At 40.2% G+C, this 23908-nt stretch overlaps 1 protein-coding gene across 1 annotated transcript in view; it reads right to left on the bottom strand.

The window, feature by feature from the left end:
- The window catches only part of LOC139718896 (uncharacterized), a 73648-nt gene that overhangs the window by 27702 nt on the left and 22038 nt on the right, over positions 1-23908 (bottom strand). Inside the window, exons 5-15 of the mRNA XM_071630344.1 lie at positions 22931-23067; positions 19163-19235; positions 18033-18190; positions 16525-16676; positions 14895-15060; positions 12502-12705; positions 11074-11178; positions 9918-10081; positions 8907-9018; positions 5846-5941; positions 277-369 (exon numbers count right to left, since the gene is read on the bottom strand). Of these exons, the coding sequence (XP_071486445.1) occupies positions 277-369; positions 5846-5941; positions 8907-9018; positions 9918-10081; positions 11074-11178; positions 12502-12705; positions 14895-15060; positions 16525-16676; positions 18033-18190; positions 19163-19235; positions 22931-23067 (1460 nt within the window). The remainder of the gene's footprint in view (positions 1-276; positions 370-5845; positions 5942-8906; positions 9019-9917; positions 10082-11073; positions 11179-12501; positions 12706-14894; positions 15061-16524; positions 16677-18032; positions 18191-19162; positions 19236-22930; positions 23068-23908) is intronic.

Below are 23908 nucleotides of genomic sequence, written 5' to 3'. Positions count from 1 at the left end.
ACGCCATGTCTGTCACATGCAGAGAAAGATAACACTTCTGAGAGTGCTGTGGTATGAACACTATACTTCATCATCACCTTGTTGTTGTTGTTTTTTATTCAAGTTAAACAATTGAATAGCTGGCTGTATTGAAACATTATCTTTCATCCGCTTCCATATACCAAACATTGACTTGAAAGTCGGAAGTCAAAGTTGTGATAACTCTCGATTTATGATTTTCAGTACTGATTTATCCATTTTTAGGTCTTGCTGAAGATTATGCAACACTAGACTCACCAAGGATGACTCTAAACTGACACCAGGGAATAGTCTTTCTAGCACTGTCTTTGTTGAAGCTTGCTCCTGGGCAAGAGCAGAGGACACATCCTCCTGGTAAGAAGAAAATGAGAGCTTTGAGCATCACGACAGCAATCTCCACGGCAACAAGACATTTGCAAAACTATAATGGAGCCAGGCTTATGCAGGTGATACACTTTTTTTGTGTGTGTGTGTATGGGAAAATCTGGAACAGCAACATACAAAGTATGTCAATGCACAAATACTGCAGAAGGTAGATACATTCATGTTGTTCCTTCTTTCTTTCTTTCTTTCTTTTTGATAGCACAGATTCTTACTGTAAAAAGTATGTGTATCATGCAACACTCTAAACACTATCTGATCACTTCAAATAGAATGTTATCATTTGCACTGAAATTCTGGTGGGGAATGAAAATATCAGAATATCTCAGAAAACGCAGTGATTTCTGAAGAATTTTCTCAACATTCTAGTGCTGAGGGCACATATTATGAACCAATGTTATACCACACACAAAATAAAATCTGAAAACCATTCTACCTCTGGATCTATAACAATGCCTTTGTATCAAGATCAAGCAATCTATAATGTCTTTTTTTCCCGTCAATATAACAGCAATTAATCGTCTGACATCACTGCTCAATATAAGTTTGTTTTTGTCAATACATTATTGGTAATGAATTTTTCATTAGTCCTTATAACATGAGATGCAAGCGGTATTACTGATGACAACAACATGCTGTGTATTGAAAAAGGTTAGGCCCACAATTTAACTGGATGTAAGTAGTGTTACATGAAGTGCAACAAGCAAACCAAATAGGAGACAGAAAATAGGTGGGAAGATATAGTATAAGCATGCATGTATATAAAAGCATAACAAAGCTTACAATCTATATAAATATATGAATTCATAAAATGTATACAATGAATCGTTCAATCAACACACAAAAGTCTGTTATGACTGTTAGAATGACACTCTCGAGATGTACATAACAAGAGGTACAAGTGAGCCAGATGCAAATTATGGGCGTCCTATTAACGGCTACATACAGCTAACTGTACACATGAGTGAAGTGACTGGTATCATAGAAACACTGGTGTGATGGCCAGAGATGATAAAACCTCCAATAGCTACTCAAGCCACAGGCAAACCACAGCTACGTCAACTAAGAAACATTCCAGCACATGACTACAAATTTCTTTTACATGCTTCCCCCCCCTTCCATTTCCACCAAAGGTTTTGTTTTGAAGTAGCAAATACAACGTTATGTAATGCTCAAAAGCACATGTTTTATAATTCCTGGGTCATGGAAGCTTTCCCTCAGATGCGCTGTCCCGTGAGTCCAGTTAACTAGACTATTACAGATCAGCTACCTTATCATTATCATGCTTATTGAATGAATCAAAATCTACTGTATGTCTTCAGGGTTTCTCTCAGCAACTAACTAGAAATATCACTTAAGGTGATTAATACCCCCGCCCCATGACGACAGTCTTACCCAAGGAATGATCTTTCCTTGATCTTCTGCCATTTAAATGCCGTTACCATGGCAACGCAGCTTCCTTCACGTCCGAAAAATATGTCTTGCACATCTTCCCACCAAGACTATTGTGTGTGCCACATTTCATAAGCTTTTGTCAAAAACTGAGGAAGTAGTTCAATCCACAAGATCTTTCCTTGATCATCCACCATTAATATGCCGTTACCATGGCAACGCAGCTTCCGACACGTCCAAAAAATATGTCTTGCACATCTTCCCACCAAGACCAATGTGTGTGCCACATTTCATGAGCTTCAGTCGAATACAGAGGAAGTAGTTCAATCTGCAAGATCTTTCCTTGATCTTCTGCCATTTATATGCCGTTACCATGGCAACGCAGCTTCCGACACATCCGAAAAATATGTCTTCCACATCTTCCCACCAAGATCAAGGTGTGTGCCACATTTCATAAGCTTTGGTCAAAAAACTGAGGAAGTAGTTAAATCCGCAAGATCTTTCCTTGATCTTCTGCCATTAATATGCCGTTACCACGGCAACGTACTTTCGGGTACTGTCAAAAAATGCGTCTTGCACATCTACAACCAAAGGCACACATCTGTACCAAGTTTCATGGAAATTGGGCAAAAACTGAGGAAGTAGTTTGCAACACAAAATTTTCCATCATTTTGGCTCATAATATGTGAGCTGTTACCATGGCAACATACTTTTTGTCACGGTCAAGAAATGTGTCACGCTGACCTATATCCTAAGACAAACATTCAATATGAATTCCATGAGAATTGGAAGAACACTGATGAAGCAGTTTTGCCATGAAGCATTTTGCTCTATATTTTACCAATAACATGCCGTTACCATGGCAACGCACTTTTTGCCACTGCGGAAATATGTGTCTTGCACATTAACATATTCAGACGAACATCTGTACCTAATTTCATAAAAATTGATCGAAAACTGTGGGAGGAGTTCGCGACGCAAGATTTGTACCCATTTTTGCCCATAATATGCCGTTACCATGGCAACGTACTTTTGGGTACTGTCAAAAAATACGTCTTGCACATCTACAACCCAAGGCACACATCTGTGCCAAGTTTTATGGGAATCGGTTGAAAACTGAGGAAGTAGTTCGCGACGCAAGATTTGCAACGGACCGACCGCCCGACCGCCCGACCGCCCGACCGCCCGACCGACCGCCCGACCGCCCGACCGTCCGCTGATTCCTATATACCCCCTTCAAACTTCGTTTGGCGGGGGTATAAAAATTACACTCCACTCTCCCTTGTACCAACAGTGATCTTGACTCTACCACGACTCCTTCCCGACCTACGACGCCAATATAACAAAGACAAACTAATCATGTCCACAATCACAATCATTTTGAGCAGAGATGGCCATTGCCAAAAGAGTTGCAATCGATCCATTTCACTGTTAGTACTTTTTATCACTGGTTGACATGAAAATGGTTGAAGTAGACTGATAATTAACTACCGTAGCTAATACAAGGTTTCTTTTATTATTAAGTTTTCTCTTACAGGTGGCATCAAAGGGAAAGTTTCACTCATAATGTACTGGTATATAGATTGTGGATATATGTACTGAATCCAGATGATATGCTGGGGAAACCTGCCCCCCCCCCCCCCCATAAGTTCATTCCTTTAAGCCCCCGTTCCACTATCACGATTTGGACCCCGATCTGTCCCAATCTAGCAGATCGGGAGAGAGCGGCAAAAGCGTACGGGGATCGAAAGCATCGTAGCAGCAGCGTGTGGAGGTCAGGGTTGGAGTGGGCATTTTTTCAGATCGGGAAGAAATTTTGAACCGGTTCAAAATTTCTTCCCGATCTCCCCGATCAAAATTGACATATTTTTAATCGTACGGCAAGCGGGGAGAGCGTAGTGACAGCGTAAACGCAGCGGGGAGAGCGTAGTGACGGCGTAAACGCAGCGGGATGAGCGTAGCAAGGTCTTTCTGAGCGTAGTAACATCGGCACAAGAACGGGAAGTAATTTTAGCTGTAATTTTCGAAGAAGAAGAAGAGATGAAGAAAAAGAGAAGAAAGCAGCGAAGCAGCTACCCAAAAGGCGAAGAAAGAAAGACTGCACGTGATGCTGAAAGAGGAGGAAGAGGACATAGCAGAATTTTGAAGAATATGAAATCATCTACAACTGGAGGAAGACGGACTATAAAAGCAAGGACATCAAGAAAAAGCCTTGGAAAATCAGCACGTCTTTGTTTATACAATGCATTGCTGCAAAAGAACCGTGAGTTGAGGAGCCTCTTTGAGGTCCACAGTATATTTCTTCGGTTCTGCATGCTAATAAGTTGACTGACTGCAGACCGACAGTCGAATCGGGGTACATCGGGGCACATCGGGCACTTTTCAGCTCTCTGAACGGGGTAACAGCGTGATAAGATCGTATAGATCGTTTTAAAAGAGCGTAGATACAGCGTGCATCGATCGGATAACATCGGCAACATCGCACTGACAGCGTAGCTATATCGTTCTAAAGCGTACCGGCAGCGGCAGAGATCGTAATGTCTCATTCCCGATCATCGTAGCAAGAGCGTAGCAAGCACTTGGTAGTCGTAACTGCAGCGTACTTAAAGCGTTCTAACATCGTACTGTGTCTAGATCGGCTCAGGTTTTACCCGATCCTTCCCGACCTGAGAAAATTGTCAAATCGTAGCGAGAACGGCATAGTGGAACGGGGGCTTTACCAATGACAACATGCATTAATACAATGATTGGGAGTTGAATGTGCACTTCAGGAGCAAGAGACATGGGAGCTTTATCTATGCTGAGGAAATTCTGCAGATAAGAATAACTCTGCACATACTTTAATGCCTCCAGAAATTAGTTCTGTGGAGCACAAAATCAATACAAATTTTGACTGAACAAATTCAAGCCACTCTTGCAGTACATGGGACTCCCTGTCAAACAAAACTGTAACACACTTTTAAAGCATTACAATTACCAAAAAATCTATTAAAAAAAACAACAAAACAATGAAGAACACCTCATTGTCAAAGTGCTTCTCTGGTGGAAATCTGATGCATGATATTATGTTACCCAGTGCAAGAGTGGGACAAATGTTGACAAACTGTACAAGCAGTACAATTGAGGGCATATGCCATCATACCCTGGGATAGTTTTGCTGCAGAGATTACCAAATTGGCAACTTTAAATTCTGCTGCTTATCATACACTGTCGAGTGATTAGATGGAACAGGTTAAATTTGTTGAACCTGAGCAAAATCCAAAAGAAATTGACAAAAATTTGTCAATTTGAGAGAGAAACAAATAACTCTAATCTTCTCAAAAACACTGCCAATTTAAGGATCTTATCTGCAACAGAAACAAAGAATTAATGAACAACGAATTGCTCAAATGAAAGAGAATCTTTGACTTTAATTTATGAAATACTGACATTGTAACAATACAACAATTATGGCAACAAAAAAGTACAGCACCACACCATGGGAATAAGATTTGTGGGGCTTGTTGGGTTAAAAATGTATCAATTGGGGGGGGGGGGCAGATCATACATCCAATGTTTGCAGCAATAACATTCCACAACTGTGTTTACACCACAGGGTCATCAACAATAGACTACAAAGACGTGATACAATCTTAATCGGCTGCTAAGTTTCATTGTATCTGTAGATCAAATATAAAATTATCCAACTAATATGGGGCATGCTCCAATCTCATAACATTCTGTGAACTCAAGTCATGCACACCAGTACAGCACCATCAGTAAACCAAAAACATGTAACTTTGAGGAGTGCATACAAATGATGGTTATCATAAATCGTGCGATTAGGGGGGGGGGGGATTGAAGATGGTGTCTACAAGCATTCACATTTTCATTTACTATGTGACAGTCATCGCCATACAGTTTTAACACACGCCACAGTGCACACAATATGGAGGTTCACAATCACATTTGGAATTGACTGATAACTGTCAGCCATGGAGACGCGACTCTGGACTTGGCTATTTGCAGAGGGGTTAACATTTGCAACATCTTGGAAAAAGGTTCGTGTCAGTACCTTTGCTGCCCTCGCAGCCTGAGTGGCAGATTCTGCACTCGTTTTCTCGGCCGCCGAGACCACCTCCATAAGTTTCCGATTTTTCTCCCGTAGGTTCTGGTTTCGGTAGGAAACAGGTTCATAAAAAAAAAAGATCTAGAAGAAAAATCTACGAGACCTCAAAACAATTCATTGACTAGCAATTTTGGAACATGACAAAGGCACATCGTTGTCAAATGGTTGGAGGGGGGGGGGATAATTCAAGATTTCTGCTACCCATCCACACAGACAGATGAATAGCAAGTTCAAATTTCATTGAACACTTGTTGCACAAAATCATACCTCCTTTCGTTCGATATATGATCAACAGAAAAGGTTGCAAAGATGATTAGTACATTCTGAAAAATACACATCAACATTGGGGACATCTGTCCGTCCAAGTTAGCCACATGCGCTCAATGCTCCCTGGGGTCTCTCACACATGATATCTCGGAATCAGTTTGTGAATAAATGCAGAGCAGGTAAACATGGACTACAGTGGTGGAGATGTCATTACAGGTTGGGATGGATGAAAGTGCAGAGGAGATATTTTGGTACCGAAGCAGATGTGAGAACACAGACACAGTATAAAGCAACTCACAGGAATTAATGAAAACTTCAACGGAGTTTTTCAGAAGCAAGGGGATAGGCCATACAGCCATGATTCAGCTAATGTTAGAGAGGCATTATTTCCAGCAAAGAAAATATGATGGAGGTACAGAAAAAACATCACAGTTGTTAATGGTTGTCAGACATATGAAATACGGTGGCCGAGATTTATCGGATAAACAGATTTGGAGCTAAAAATACAATTACAAGACTATAATTAGAGGTTGAGTCTACACAAATTTCAACCAAAGCTAACAAACTAATCTCAGTAATTTCACTCCACAGAATGAATGGGATGTAAGCAGTACTTGTTTGAAACCTACAGATGTGGCATCTAATATGTGTACATACTGTTTGCAGACTAACAGGGTCATGCACATTTGTGTCATTTTCGAAAATGACCATACCAGCATAAACTATTTAAAATCAACAGCTGCTTTTCAGTACAGCACAGAAATGAATATATCAAATGGTAGATTTGAAAGATAGTGTATTATGACCCAAGCATGTGGTTCAATATATACATATTTTTTTTTCCCAGACAAATTCTACCTCCACCTTTTTTGATAGTTTGCACTGTACACTGCCCTTTGTAAAACATGAGTTGGACAAAAATCTTCAAGGCCGCACTCTATATGGCAATAGCTATGCTGATTTAACCCAACGTTCCTGAAGAAGATTATGCATTTCCGTGGCAACCTGAGTCAAAACCCAGCTCTTCACCAATTTGCCAGTGGATAACAGATTTGTTTGTTTGTTTGTTTGTTTTATTGTTCCATCCCTCCCCCATTCCTTCACTTGCTTCAAGCTACTCACAGAACTTCTGATGTCATGTGATATGACACAAGAAGGAAATTTAAGATAAATTCTTTTTCTTTTCAGACTGCCATTCTAAGCTCAAAGCGACCTTTCTCTGCTGTAAAGGTCCTTCCTTCCCCTACATTTTGTACGAGAAAGCTACTACACTTAATGTCAAAATGCTATCAACCAATCTGAGCCACTTCCAGGATATATTAATTCCAAATTAGCCAACCAACACTGATATGTCTGTGGATTACCATAGATTGACAGTTACTTAGCAAGTGCTCTGCAGTTGCATCCTGTTCATGAACACTTGAGCCGATTTTATAGCTTTGTGACCATGGCTAGAATGAGCGGATGGTTCCAAAGAACAGCCATCGTTCATGCAATATTTCTTGTTATGCTAGTCCTTGATAGCCAAACAACCAAATGTTATCTAGTTTCCACACAAATTCCAAAGTGATATTATAATATACCAGATGCAAAATAGTTGCCCATGAAGTGGAATTTTGGAAAAGCAAAAAGTTAGTCTGAAAAGAAAGAGTCAAATTCTATAAGCACAACAGTGATAATATGATTAAATTGGATAAAAATCAAGGAACCTAGGAAATTGTGAAGTTTCACTAATTTTTGCAAAAGAGTTTTCAAACAGTTTTCATGAATATGCAAATAAGCTGATGATGTCATCACCTACAGATTTTTCGTGGATCTTGCATAAAATAAAATGGCAAAAATTCCATTTTGTTTTTGCCTGCTACACAAGAGTAAAACATACTGTTAATGCCTTGCTGAATGACTTCAAAATGATAGTCAGTTAGACACATTGTGAGTTGAGACCTGGGCATTATTAAATTTGAACAACAACTAAAAAATTTCTATATTTTGCGTACAAACTATATGGCAAGTTGTGTGAGGTGACGGCATTATCAACTCACTCATTAGCATATTCATAAAGACTGTTCAAGAACTGTTTTGTGAAATTTAAAGAAACTTCATACTTTCACAACCTTCTTACTTTTTATGTGATTTTGATCAAATATTCACTACTGTGCTTGTAAAATTCTACTCTTCCTTAACAGACCCATTTTAACTGGTCTGGAATTCCCCTTTCAGGTAAAGCCATGTCGGCCATGTGAGCATGTTTGAATGTGTGTACATGTATTAATGTCTATAAAAGTACAGTATACATGTACGATGAGTGACTGAAATGCACAGATTTCCTCTCTTTTTCTCTGATATCTAATTTGGAGGTATTATTTTGTTGTGATTGCTGGGTATTAAGAGAGTGGGTTGGGGGTTGGGGGAGGGGGGTGTTCTCTTTTCAGCAAATTTTAATCTCTTCTGCTCTCGGCCCCTTCACGAAGGACACATGCGGGGACATACGGAGCTACTGCCTTTTCAAGTATCATTGACATTTCTTTCATATCTCAAGCTCTGACTACAGTCTGTGGAAAGAGCTATATTTGATCTACAAGAAAGGAAGGCGAAAGAGATTTGGGGGGGGGGGGGAGGGGGGTGGAGATTGAATATGGGTTGGCTACTCTAGATAACCTAGCACGAGGGGGTAAACAATGGACCTGAGCAAAGTCCACATCCAAAGGGCATGGGGGAGGGGGGGGGGGGGGGGACTTACATTATTCCTCTGTTTCTGTTGCTCCACCACTGCCTGGAGTCCTTCAAGCTCTGTCCGACTGGAGCTCAGCTGTTCCTCCAGTCCCGCTATTGTCTTCTCCTTATCTGCTACACTGCAAACATACACAGGTGATAACAACATCCCATAAAACACATACACACACACACACAGAGTGATACATCATAGGTATCTACTTCTGGTGGGCTTTGTTTGGACGGGCAATCACAGGTGCGATAGGAGAAATTGAAACCCCTTTATCTGTCGCCAATATTCTAAACAGAGTGCTTAGGATGGAGTACTATGAATGACATAGAGGAATTTATTTGTGTATAGAATGGAGAACGAGGAATTAATTACTGTGACAGAGACAATAAAGTACACATCATAAATTGATGCTTGACTGAAAACAAGACAAACTTGCGCAGGGCATGTCGTTAACTGCTATTTGACAGTGTGATCCAATTGCTGTTTCGCTTTGCAAACAACTAAGAGGGATAATATCAGCAAATTATAAGTGACTGTGATACTCCATAAAAAAAGTAATTACACATGTCTTGCCACTTGCCTTTATCTATAACATCCTTTGGTCTAAACAAGCAAAATCTAATCTCAATATCATGGACATAAAATTGCATAAATCATAACATTGTAAAAGAAACAAAATTACACAATATAGGAAAGAAACATCTGGTGTGTAACTAAACACGGGGCTTTTGACATTCAGCTCATGTCTGATATCAGCTGCCTTTGTTCTGCGAAACAATGAAATGCTTAAACATGCCCCAAAATATAAACTTTCTCTGATAACATAATTGCATCTTTACTGTAATCAACCAGTATTCTTTCATGAATGTTGCATAATTTCTTCTTATTCATTTTCTATTTGTTTTCTGCAATCAAATTTTTTTTCAATGCTATGCAGTCATATCAGTTTATCAATATGACATGTTGATTAATGCTTTTCTGTCAAGAATGCATACTACATCCATCTTTTCTGTGAGTCAAACTTACATGGTGTTGTGATCCTTCAGCAACACAGTTTCTTCCTTGGGTCCGGAATCCGTGTGGTCTGCACTATCACTGGCTGGGGGCGGGGCCTCCTGACCCTCGGCTTCTGACCTCTTCTCCCGGGATTGCAGCTGACCTTGGAGAGAGTCATTCTCCTTTTTCAGAGCCTGGAAAAAAGGAAGAGCAGACCACCATGTCAAACTTGACACAAATGGGACACACATGGGAGGAAGATAGCGAGAGAGCAGCACAAAAAGACAGAGTTGGTCTAGACATGGCAATCATGGCTGGAGTTACAGGTGCTCAGACTTTGATGGGCACATTGCTTGCAAAATTTGATTTGCAAGCGCTGTAACAATCACAAAGTCTCAGTAAAGACTTTCCACAAACTTTCAGCTACTGTATCATTCTTCTGAATCTCTTGTCGAACAGGCAACGCACAATGCAAGCAGTCATACAAAGAGAAATACAACATTTGCTGAAAGCGCAGAGCTGCCATGGTTACCGTTTCTTCATTTATAAAACACTTGGTTGATGAGTGATGTTGAAATACAACATGTACAGGAACAGATACAATATATACAGGAAAAGAAAGGTGAGGAAAGAAAGGAGGTTGGGAAAGATGGAGAGGGAAGTAGAGAGGTAGAGCCATGAAGAAGGTGGGGCAGGAGAGAAGGAAGACAGGGTAGGGATAGACAGAAGTAGGAGATAGGTGTGGAGGGAGAGGAGGATGGCAGGAAGGAGAGTAGTTGAGGAAGGAGGGAGGGGAGGAGGCAAAGAACAGGAAAGGATAAAGCTCTAGGAGGGGGAAGATTCAGATAGGTAGGGAGGTATGAAATGAGGGGGGGGGGTTGGGAAAGAGGGAGGAGAAGGGGTAGGAAGAAGGAGAAATAAGGAAGGAGAAAAGGTGGGAGATAGAGAAGGAGAGAGAAAGAGTGAAGGTCTGAAGGTAGAAAAGGAGGGGAGGAAAAGAGGGAAGAAAGGATGTAAGAAGAAAGAGAAATAAGAAAGAGACAAAAAGGAGGGAAGGAGTGGGGGAGGGAGCTAGATAAAAGCAGGGAGACATAGGCTGGATGTGTGTGAGTAGGCAGATAGTGGCCTTAGGAGTTGAACGTGACCATACTGTCCATGGTGGCCAGGGGAGCATGTATAAACTGACCTGTAGCTCTTGGTCTGCCTGCGTCTTTTGCTGCTGCTTCTCTTCCAACAAGTTCTCCACAGCCCTCACTTGCCCCTCCAGACTGTTGCATTTGCTCTCTGAGTCCTGGAAAGCGGGAAAAAGGGGGTAAGCAGATACATCTGTAAACATATCTCTGAACATCTTTGAGGGTATACCAAGATTGAAGAAAAGTTGTTCAACTTTCATCACACACACACATGGGATCCTGTAACAAGGTTTGTTTGTTTGTTTCATTTCCACCTGAGAAGGTGGCTGGATAGCCCATATTCAGCTACAATAGCTGGTCTTCCATGGGATCCAGTTGTAACATCAGTTCTAAATTTGGAAAAAGACCAAAGCCAAGATTTAGTCTATTCCCTTATTTCTATTGAGCAAATCAGGGTTCCCTTGAAGACAAGAAGTTTCATTTTATTTAATCTATCAGTTTTCAAAATATATATGTGACCGTGCACCTCAAAACGAACATAAAGTCGCACACACTGATTTTGCGTGAGGACTGAAAATAAGTGAAATGGGTCAACCTAGCTGAACTTGACGTTTTCATATTTTCTGAAAGAGCGGGTCTTCTTTAACATTATGCTAAAATTTGGTATCATAAAACGGGCAGGAAAGTGTGTTTTTTTAGCAGTTTATCTCGAACATTTTTGGTAGAATAGTGTGATTAGGTGTGTGTTTAGAATCCCTTTTTCATTTCTGAAAAACCTTGTCCACACTCTTCACTTTCAACTCTTAATAACTTTTGAAAGGATAGTGCTACTGCTTTGAAAGTTGGCATTAATTATGGACAGAATGTGTTAATGAGGCATGCCTAATTTCAGTTTAATCTGATAATCCCTTCATTGTTGTTACTCTGGTGGCTTACTTCCTGTTTTTTTGTCCCATTCACCGCACAGCCAGCACGGTTTGGTAAAGATTAAGCACTTGAATAAACACTGTACTTCAGAGCCTCTTTTCTCAGTTCACACTTTTCCTGAGTTTGTGCTTTCTTTCCAATATTTAGATAGGTTAGGAGAGTCCATTTGATTTGAATATACATCATTTTAAAGCTTAAAGTCTGCTCTTTTAGAATATGGTCTTAACTAAAAATTCATGTCTGGCGACTTTTTATTTGTTTTGAGGTGCAGGGTCACATATGTTCTTCATAGGATCACTTCATACATGACCATTTCATGCTGTGGTAAGCCTTTGTCTGAGTACAATCTGCCATGCCACAATGCATTGTGGTACAGGGATCAAGGCTTTTAATAGGGTTTGTTTGAAAGAATATTTCATTTCGCATATCCATGGGGCTTAAAATAAAACTCATTTCTTGACAACGGAAACAAAAAATACACAAATAAATAAACGATACAAAAGCCCAATTGCAAAATTGGTCATTTTCTTTTTTCTTTTTTTTTTTGGACTCACAGTGAGTTTGGCCTGTATCGCCTGGAGGGCCGCAGTCCGATCTCCATCCAGGCGGCAACGCTCGGCCAGCTGACCTTTGACCTTTTCCACCTCCTCATTGGCGGAGTCCTTGGCCAGGTTGAGGCTCTGGTTGACAGCCTCGGCCTTTCGTAGCTCTTCGCTGACTTCCATGAGGCGCTTGGAAAGGGCGGACTCACTCTCTCTCTGCAGAGCGGAGGGGGGGGGGGTGGCAATGGAATACATGAGGTTAACAAGCATAAACACCACTACTTGATCATCATCAAAGAGCGTAATCAGACGAGGAATATAGTCTCTTTTTTTTTTTTAACTATATTCCCCAAGGTTTGTGTGACATCACGGGTCATGTGCAGTTTCAACCAATTTATACTTAGAGCAAAGTGGCTGCAGTGCACACTGCGATCTGGGATGCCTTTGCATACTATGTGTTCAGGACCATAGCCTTGCTCTTAAATGAAGATGACAGCCAAAGTATAGCAATAACCTTTGACCTTGACGTTCAACCCTAACCTGTGACAATCAATGAATATTATTTTCCATGCACTGTTTTTACCTTGGTTATTACATTACGGTACCATTGGAAAGTACAGTGACTGTCAACTATCAACCACTGCCCTCTTCGGCTCATAAGTTGCCTACGCTTCCTACCACACTAAATTACTTCCGAACACTCCTAGCAGATTTTGCAACTAAGAAATGCCAGTCTTTTGCTATAGTTCAGTGACCTTTCGCCTCAAGGGATTTCACAAAGAATCTACTCAGAGCATCTTAACTTCATAATGTATACCTGGACCAGGTACCAAGAAAAGAAACTGAAGGTTTTTCTTAAATCGTAAACAATGAGATCAGGAACAGACAAATAATCTATCAACATGATACCTACAAGCCCATCTGTCTATAATTAGATAACGTCTGTTATGCCTTGGTTTACCACGAAGAGGTAGAGATTTGAACAAAAGAATAAAATACAAATAAGTGAAGTGATCCTGAAAGCGTCTGTTATGTGGCTGACTGGTTGTCCTTTAAGAAGATTTTCATACAGCATCAGAAATGTAAAATAAAAGAATAAGATACTAGAATATGATCCAAAAATGGTTTGCATTGCGGCTGACTAGTTTTCTTTCAAGAAGATTTTCATACTGCATCTCTGATGAAACCAATATAATAATGCTTGCATACTCATAGTGCATTCAAGTCATGTGACCCTTCAATCAAGTAGTGCTATCACCTTGCATGACTCTCTAATACAGGACAAAGTCATGAACTGCACAGTTTTCCCCCATGTAATCCAGGAAATGTTCTATGTCTTTGGTGGCAATCATGCCGGCTGCCATAGCAACAGGGATAAACAAGGAAACAAAAACAAAACAACAAAACAAAAAACCCATGATCATTGCCAAACACTGCTTCCTGCAAAAAGTACCATCACTAGCATGACTACGGATTTCTTTGTCAAACGAAATAAAAATACCTTTTTTTCCTTACATCAGCTCACTTTTCATTCTTTGAAAATGTATGTGTAAGAAGTCATTTGCTGTTATTTTGTTGTTGCTTTGGTTCTTCTTTCCTATTTGAGCAGCACATACAGACACTGACACAAACACACACACACACACACAAATACACACACAAGAACGCTAGCTTGAGTCACTGTGAGACAGTGAGACTAGATTAGGCAAAGCTCTCTGCTATTACGCTTTCCCCTCTGTTGGATTGGTGGGGGGGGGGGGGGGGGAGATTATTCCCCTTGGAGAGCATGTAAAATGAAGTTTCCCAGTGTGATGGAGAATATCAATGCATTTTGTTGTGGATATTTTTATGCCTCTTCTTTTTTCTCTCGCTCTCTCAAGGATGTCTGAGTGCTCAAAGTGATTTTGATATAACACTACGGATTCTGCCTTCCCATTCAGCAAAGAATGTGGCAAAAAAACCTTGAAATACTGTCTGTTTCCTATGCAATCAAGCGAATACTGGTCCCCTGTGGTCTGACCAAGGCGACCAGTTACAGACAGCAAACAGCATAAATATGGCATTATTTTATTTTTATTTTTTTTGTAAGCGTGTGTCATTAAGTTGTGATCAAGAGGGTGATTTGGTGGGTTTGTGTTCTGCTTGTGTACGGTCAAGTTCTTCATGATGCAACGGTGCTTGACCTCTGACAACGCCACCCAGGATAAAACTAAATTTGCAAAGAAAAAAAAAAAAAAAGATTATATATGAGTATACAGACACCAAAATACTTGTTTAAGGTTCTTGCATGTGTGTGTGTGTCTTTTTAAGGTTGTTTCTTGTTTTTTGTTGGTTGGTTGTTTATTCAAGTTCTTCTTCTCAATTGTTTGCATTCTAAGAATGAGGTCTTGACCTACCTGGCCAGCATCAAACTGGCTCTGCTGCTGCTGGTACTGGCTGATCTGGGTCTCCAGGGCACGCCTCCTCTCGTCACCCTGCCTCAGCTGGCTCTCATTGCTGCTGAGCTTGGACTGCATCTTCTGTAGCTCTGCCTGCAGGCGGGCCAGCTCCGCTCCCATCAGCTGCTCCTTCCTGCAAGGGGGGCGTGAGAGAAGGGTGCAAGGTAGAGGGTAGAGGAGGAGGGTGGAGGATGAGAGGTGGAGGATGAAAGGTGAAAGATGAAGAGTGGAAGATGAAGGGGGAAGGTGAGGAGTGGAAGATGAGGGGTAGAAGATGAGGGATGGAAGATGAGGGGTAGATGAGGGATGAAAGATGAGGGGTAGAAGATGAGGGATGGAAGATGAGGGGTGAAGGATGAGGGATGGAAGATGAAGGGTGGAAGATGAGGGTAAAAAATGAGGGATGGAAGACAAGAGGTGGAAGATAAAGGGTGGAAGATGAGGGGTGAGGGATGTGGGGTTGAAGATGAGGGGTTGAAAATGAGGGGTGGAAGACGAGGGGTGGAAGGATGAGGGATGGAAGATGAAAGGTGGAAGATGAAGAGTGGAAGATGAAGGGGGAAGATGAGGGATGGAAGATGAGGGGTAGAAGATGAGGGGTAGAAGATGAGGGATGGAAGATGAGGGGTGAAGGATGAGGGATGGAAGATGAAGGGTGGAAGATGAGGGTGAAAAACGAGGGATGGAAGAAAAGGGGTGGAAAATAAAGGGTGGAAGGATGAGGAGTGGAAGATGAAGGGTGAAGGATGAGGGGTGGAGGATGAGGGGTGAGGGATGTGGGGTTGAAGATGAGGGATGGAAGATGAAGGGTGAAGGATGAGGGGTGAAGGATGAGGGGTGGATGATGAGGGGTGAAGAAAGGAGATACAAGGAGGAGAGAAAGGAGACATCATGAAGTGGGTGGGAGATAGGAAAAGGCAAACATGATGACAGAGATGGAGATAAGAAGGGAGAAAATAAGCATGGAGAGGGGGATATAATTGGAGAGAGGGTTATCACAATTTGAAAGGAGCACTGGCATGTGACTCACAACTAGCTGTCAAACAGATTCATACGTCTTGACTGGTGTACATGGCACATACGACAAATCTGTCCTGGACAGAAAAAGGGCATTTGGGAAAAGTATCTACAAGTGAGTTTGGCCTATACCAGTTGTACAGCTTCAAATGTTTTATTTTACTGTGGCTGCATTGGCTACCTTTACATTTGCTTAAGTGAATTCATTGTTAAAATAACAGTGGAAAAATACAAAAATACAAAAGATGTGTAGGAAGGTATGAGCAACTTGAATAACTCTCCGCATCAAATAAGGTGTGGGGGGGGGGGGGCTATCAATCTTACTATATTTGTAAATTTTTATTGTGATTCTACTCAATATCAGGTTTTATCGCAGATAAAGATTAAACACATAACAATAATTCCCAAGAATATTACCATGTTTACATGCAGAATAGTTGCAGACACAAAAATAGTGTATGACATCAATACAAAGGACCTTAATATCAGTCAATAGTAATCCCAGTCAAACAAAAGCAACATCACTACTTCAAGGTACATTTGTTGCTAAGGGGGGTTAGGAAGTGATTATAGAATTTACTTCTGAGCGCTGTGGTTGGCCTCGGACTTCAGCCGGTTGTTCTCCTCCCTCAGCTGAGCGACAACATCCGGCTGCGACTCCTCCTGGGCAGCCCGTAGCTGCTTGTTGAGGTTCTGCAGGGCCTGCATCTCATGTGTGTGCGACTCGTGACTCTGTAGAAATAATGTTCATGCAAGTGAAATGTGACCCGTAAATCTCCAAATTACTAGTTGGCATGTTTGATCTCTGAGTCTTGTTGGCAATTAAAAACAGTTAAAGCTGTAAGTAGACTGAACTGGTATAAGTTCTCGTGCTAGTTTCAAATTTGAAACCTGATAAATGGTCCACAGATTTCACTCCCAATGTATTCAACGTTAAGGCAAGCCACCCCCCCCCCAAAAAAAAAAAAATGAAATGATGGAAAAAGTATACTTCACTTAATTGGAAAAGGAATGTACTTTGAATAGCAGACTAAAGAGTACCAAAGCACACCCAAATTCATCACAATTTTTATCTTAAATTACAACCCAGACTCATATGAAACATTCACAGATATGATATTCTTGTAAAGCATAATCATAATGCGCATTGGACCAATTCCTTTTCCCCCTTACGATGGCATCCCATGAGACAATCATCATGCTACTGCCAATGGCCTTGAAATAGCATTATGCGCACAATATAATGATATGAGTTGAAGGTGACTTTGTGCTAGTTAAAGAGCTATGAAACAAATTACTGTAATCACTTTGTTCATTCATCTTTCCGCAAGGTGATAGGGTTTGAGAAATCCATCATGGTCACATTCATTTCAATCTGAAATATTAATGATTTATCAGTTATTGTCAAGAGAACAGACATAACAACAGGAAGGATTTAGACATTTTCATTGATTCCACCAAGTAAGAGTATTCACACACGTCAAAGAATGCTTTTATCTCTATTACAGAATTACGACTGGGTACATTCAGCAATTCATCCGATGTCTTTGAGAGAACACATGCTAGTTGTAGATGAACTCTCGACATTTGGGGAAATAGTAAAGTCTAAATGTCAATCATGGTACAGAGTGTTTAATCTTGTGATGGCACGTAAGTAGCAATAAGCAGATGACGGACATGAAATGTCAAGGGCAATCAGAGTTTGTTCTGCTGATTTCATTGAGGATTTCTCTTTTATTCGACTTGATTTAGAAACCAGGAAAACTATCATTGTACCTTCAGAAAAAGCAGAGAAATTGTACATCCGTTGTGCAAAGTATTTGTATGGCAGGATAATTGCAGCTACCATGGCAACACTGGGTATTTACCAAGCAGCTGTAAGAATTTAAGTGGTTGCTACCCTTGCTGTAATTACAACTCACAAGTTGTCAATTTTTTTTTTTTATTCATTTTTTTTAATTCTCTACCTACTCAGCATTGACAGAAACATACATGTATATATATATGTGGCAGGATTATACTTGAATTTTCATCCAAGTTTGTTCTCATCTTGTCATTCAACTGAGCTCGGGATATCTGGAGGCGTACCTGCTGCATGCGGACCTTGAACGCCTGAATTTCCCTAGCCTGAGTGTCACACTTGAGCTTGAACTGTCCCTCCACGGTGGCGGAGTGCTCCCTCTGTTGGTTGAGCTCGTGGCGCAGCTCCTTGACCTTCTGGGAGGCCGACTGGGCAAGCAACATTTCTGGGACGGAAGAAACAATCAATTGAACATGGTTCAGATGAAAGTTTTAAGTATACACACCACCTTATGCCAACACGAATTTACATTTGCATATGATTGTGCAAGTATGATTTTTTTTTTTTTTTTAAATAACTGTAAATGAGTTGTCATTCCTGTGTTTCATCTGGAACCCACTCATCAGATCACGTAAGGATTAAAGAATTCACACACATGACTTGAAGGCTTCCCAAATGAGCCGATAATCTCCTCTTGTAAGCCCTGGAGACTTCTACGGATGTTAGTCCCGAGACAGCAGTTGGGACTAGAACATCTTAAGTCATAACTTTTAGCTAGAGCCACTCATCTGATCACAATTATGTTCACTACGAAGAAAAAAAAATCCACATATTTCCTTTCATCTCCTCGTGTGATTTCCTACGACTGCCATGAGCATGTTTTTTCCTGGAAACATGGTATAGCTATCTTGATGGGATAGCTGCAATGTTATCTCGTTCAACCATCATCATTTCCTCTTCCAATCAGCCCACTTGTGTCCGTGACCACATTACAGTTTCATAGATTAAAGTCACTGCTTGCCTTGCCATGCAGACAATAGTCTTTACACACTGTTCCACCTATGAAAAGAGATCCTCCACGAAAAATACAACCCTTGCAGAGTTGCCCTTCACACCAGAGAACTCTCCCATAGACCTTTAGATACTGCTCCAAAACATCACATCAAATGTATGGAGGTAAACACTTTGTAAATTGCAAATTATCATCATATTTTGATATTCTAGATGTTGGATTATACAATGTCAAAATACAACTTGACCTTTAAAGATTCTATTTTGTTATTCATGCACCTACTACGTGGTTCTGGTATCATCTATTATATTTTTCCCCAATAAGTACATTCGATCCGTCTCTTCCTCAGGATACCAGATTTACTCGGTTGCCATGGCTACAAGTCAGATACACTGTGCTACTCACCATTGTGAAGGGCTTGCTCCTTCTCTTGCAGCTGTTTCTTCAGGGCAGACACAGGGTCGTTCCTCTGATTGGCCTGGGAGACAGAGAGAGAGAATGGCAAGCAAGCTCTTTAACAGCCTTCACTCTGTACTATAAATGATTAACTTTTTAGGGTATTTATAGTTATGCTTCATAAGATACAATGTATATAGATTTCTTCCTAGAGGGAATAATGGCATATAAGAATATTATTATTATTATATCATAAGGTATCATGCATCCAAGCTCTGTAACTTCCACAGTTCTTGTTTACCAAGAACATAGTAACATTTTGCAGACATGCCAAACCCACAGCTCAAAGGACAACAGCAAAAGTGGATTGCCAAATAATGAGTCTTAGTAAGTCTTAAATACTTCACTATCAATAGATAATTACAAATATAGCAAATCGAAGCCTGAATATAGCTTAAAAGAATGTTTACTTTGGTGAACAGAAGTTGGCAGATATGTTTTTATTACTACTTTAGGTTTCATTGTTGGGGATGGTGGTGGCTTACTTTAGATTACCTGTATTTTGTTTTGTTTTGTATCTAAGTGCTTATAGCACAATGTAGGTATTTTGGGGCCAACATTTTTTGTTATCATGACAATGAACTGACAGCTATAATATCATGCTGTAAATCCAGATACATTCATTCAGGGCGTGAAACTTTCGCAAGTTGGAGCCAACAGCCTTTTGCATGGCATCAAACTCTCATGAATTGCCGATCATAAAAAAACTTACGAGTAAACTACACGCAATGGATTGTGTAGACAAATAAAACTTTAATGTGCATTCTGGTTTTGCGAATCATGGCTCCATGCAAAATTCACAGAAGTTTCATGCATGCGAAGTAATATGTCTAGTTTTACAGTAACTCAGTGAATTTTAATTCCAAAACACAAAGTGTCTTTCTTTTTCTGCCAATAGGATGAATTTAATTTCCTTTCTCAGCATTTTGTGCAGAATGCTCCTTACAGTCCACAGTGGACACAAAATTTTCATGAGAATGCATAAAAAGCTACACAAGTTATCAACTGTTCCAGAAAAAAAAAAAAAAGGTAGATCCATGATGGTGTGTATCACGCCCTATTTCTTAGGTCATTTGACAATGGGATGGCTTGGACATCTCAATTTCTGAGGACAGGTCATGGCTGGTAAACAACTGACCCAGTGAAAATGCAGGAAGCTAACTGAGCACTGTAAGTGACCCTATTTGACTTTTCTTTCATTCCATTCAGAATTCAGAATCATTATGGCACAACTGAGCAGCAACAATAACAATGAAAAAGATGAACTGTTCAAATTGTAGGTGGGAAATCAACACAATCAATAAATGTTTAACCCTTTTACAACCAAAATCTCACAGCGCCACGGACCTTGCCTAGTTGTACATACGGCAAATCAAAGTAAAAATGCGGTGGATTCCTTTGTTATAAAATACTGGTATGAGTTCTGCCTCCAGAAACTGAATCATGACCCAAAAGTGATTTGGGGTTTCTGTTTGCAGACTTTGTGAAGGACAGGCTCGTGTAAGAATACAGATATCCATGACACAGGTCTGTTTGGCCTTTAGAAGGTTGTGTACGTGTGCAGCTGTTAACAGGACAAGCAGCACTATGAAAATCCTTCTCAGCCTTAGAGCTTGGTAAAGAGAAGAGACTCTTTACCAATTATTTGTTGGGTGGGCGATCTGTCCACAAGAGTGTTCGAATTCGCTGCGAGATGACACAAAAAATATTCTTCAGATCACTGCACATGCAAGGTCATTATTCTGCACTATATTTGACTTGCACAGACAAAAGCAGTTCATTTGCAAACAAATGCCTGCAAATACATTACTAGCACGCATGCTCTTCTTTTAGCCACAACCTCCACACATCCATTTAATGAAGATAAAAATAATTTTGCATTTAATTCTTGCGTACAATGTAAATACACGGTATAACATGAAGACTTTGAATGCAAAACAAGATAAATGTCATTTTCAAAGTTTAAGTAAGGTCATAATCAAATACCGAAAAATTAAATCTGTGCAATCATGCTACACTCATTTCATAAAAAGAAATACTTTTTTATGTAATGAGGCTTCAACCATTCTACTTTGTGGTCTGAGATTGTGGCATATAAAAAGCATCAATACTAACAGGCTGTATTTTACAATACACATTTATTAATTTAATTAATATCAGTTTAATAGCTTGGCATAATATATTTCAACTCTATCAGTAGGCTGCTGTGCACTGAAGTTTAGAGAGGTCAACTGTCTAGTTCAAGGCAAAATGGCTGCCGGATCATTGTGTCAGAAGTGTACACCTAGGAGGGCCGCTACATGAAAGATCATTTCAGCAAAAAGGTCACCAAGCGATTCCAACTTGTTTCTGTTACAAATTGTTGTTGGATACTGTACACACTACACAGAGAAACAGGAAGGTTTGGGCGCCATTTTGTCAAGAAGGGATGCACAAATTGATGAACAGGATCATGTGATTGCTGTGAATGTGGCCCCATCACTGCTCATGTGCGAGTCTACTTTTATTATCTACCTGAAAATGTGATGTGGCATGGGGGGAAAATGTCACTAAGACAGAACAAAAGTGAAATACAGCACAACTGTAAGCACAGATTTCTTCAAAACTCAACACCATGAGCTGTCAAAAATGTCATACTGCATAAAAACTGTACAAAGTTTACTGCCATTTTGCTTACTTCTGTTTAGCAAAGCGTGAGTAGTGAAATTTCTTTTCTGGATCTGGTGTTTTTGTGTTTATTTTTAGGCTTGCTGTTGGCAGTGCACTGATCGATGGGCTTTGATTCTACCATTGTAGCTGTCTAACAAAGTCATGTCGCATTGTGATTCAACATCACTTCGGAAAGTTCCTGAGTCAGGGTCAAAGTGAGGTGCCACATCAAACAATGCATTTATAACCTTCCTACAACTGCACTCTAAATCCCTAAATCAATTTTGCCCTTTCTTTTGCCAACGGGGAAAAGGGTGAAAGGGGTTGGGGTAGGCAAGAGGTATCGATGAACACCCTTTTGACTCTTCCCCCACCCCACCCCCCCAAAAAAAAGAAGAAGAAGAATTGGCAACTGTGTAAACCTGTGCCACAAACATTAATGTATTCCTCCTTTTCTACTTGACATTTACAAAAATTACAGAATCACTATGAATATATCCTCAGTGACTTAGCAATTAACTTTCACAGAACTTCTAAACTGTATCATCTTTCGTAACAGTCATTTCTGGTGTTACTGTACTGAACAAACATTTTGAATATCAAACCAAAGTGTAAGCCATAAACTACTCATTTGAATGTATACCTTTTGTTGAGGTATGGAATGTTTTTGGCAAAGAAGAGCACAATTAGACAAATTACATGATGAACATGTAAACACTGTTGATATGAAAATGTATAGTAGGCCTTGTTTTTTAAAGTAAGCACTATTGGCATTTAATCACATACCAAATTACAGATGACAAACACACCGCTACAAATACTTTCCTTTATTCTTATCTATTACCTTAAACCTGTATATATTTGTACATATATATATATATATATATTTTTTTTTTTTTTGGGGGGGGGGGGGAGGGAGGGGGTACAAATTGCATTACAAACAGCATTCAGTATGTGAAGCAAATATCAGAGAGTATCGCTACAAAGTTCCACCGTACCCACTAAAACAGAGCTCTCACTTGCTAACCCTCCCTCCCCAAACGACGACGACAACCCCCCTGCACTAACCTTGACCCAGTCGTCAGCGGATGAAGAGCCCCCTTGCCGGTTGAGGAGAATCTCTATCAGCTGCTGGATTTCAGAGTCCTTCAGAGGGGCAGTCTTCACGGCCGAGATCAGGGACTTCCCCCGCAGGGCTGATGGGTCTGGGTGGGTAGGATCAAGCAAAAGACAGGCATGTAATGCACATGCAATATGAGTGTTTCATCTACAATGACACATAGACTTGTGTATAATACATTGATTATACCCAATTTTTTTGCTTGCATCAAGACTGTGGCTCTCTAGTTGTGCACTACAGTTTCGTATCTATATCAATAGATCTCATCTTTTATAATCCTACAAGATGATGACTTTCATCTTTTTGTATTTTGCCTTTCACTTTCAAATGTAGTCCCAAATGCTAAACTGTGTGTACAACTACACAGAGCTACAGCCAGGCCACCTTCTGGAGAGTTGTAACAGCAGCTTTACCTCGGCTAGAGTTTACTAAATACAGTGGTGACAGTTGACCAACACTCCATCAATTGTGAGCATTAAGCTGTTGCTACAATAGTGTAGCTGTAGTTATTCTACGAAGTCACACTTAGGCCCTACATTCTCTCTGTTAGCAAATGCTCCCAGATTCTAAATTTCACCTCCACATTGGTATCCCTATTTACTATTACTACCACTTACTCTATAAGACATATAACTCTGTAAATTTAAAGTGTCTCAGCCCATTGGTTTGCTACTACTGCAAAAGTGGATATCTTCACGTGATTAATTTTTCGCGCTTGGCCAAGGAAGAAAAACTTCGCATGTGTTTAATTTCGCAGAATCAGGACATTCATTACTGGAACATATGGCATGCAAAAATATTCGCATGCTTTTATTTTCGCACTAGCTTCTGGTTGCTCAAAATGTGTAAAAATTTCCACACCGCGAAAATTTTCACTTTTACAGTAGTATTTTATTCGCATACATGACATATTCAGAATTCTCATT

The sequence above is a fragment of the Diadema antillarum genome, unplaced genomic scaffold (assembly GCF_040938485.1).
Source record: "Diadema antillarum isolate AM-2024a unplaced genomic scaffold, OU_Dant_1.0 scf00000101, whole genome shotgun sequence".
NCBI lineage: Eukaryota > Metazoa > Echinodermata > Echinoidea > Diadematoida > Diadematidae > Diadema > Diadema antillarum.
Note: the sequence above shows the minus strand (reverse complement) of the source record. Positions and strands in the feature narration are given on the sequence as shown.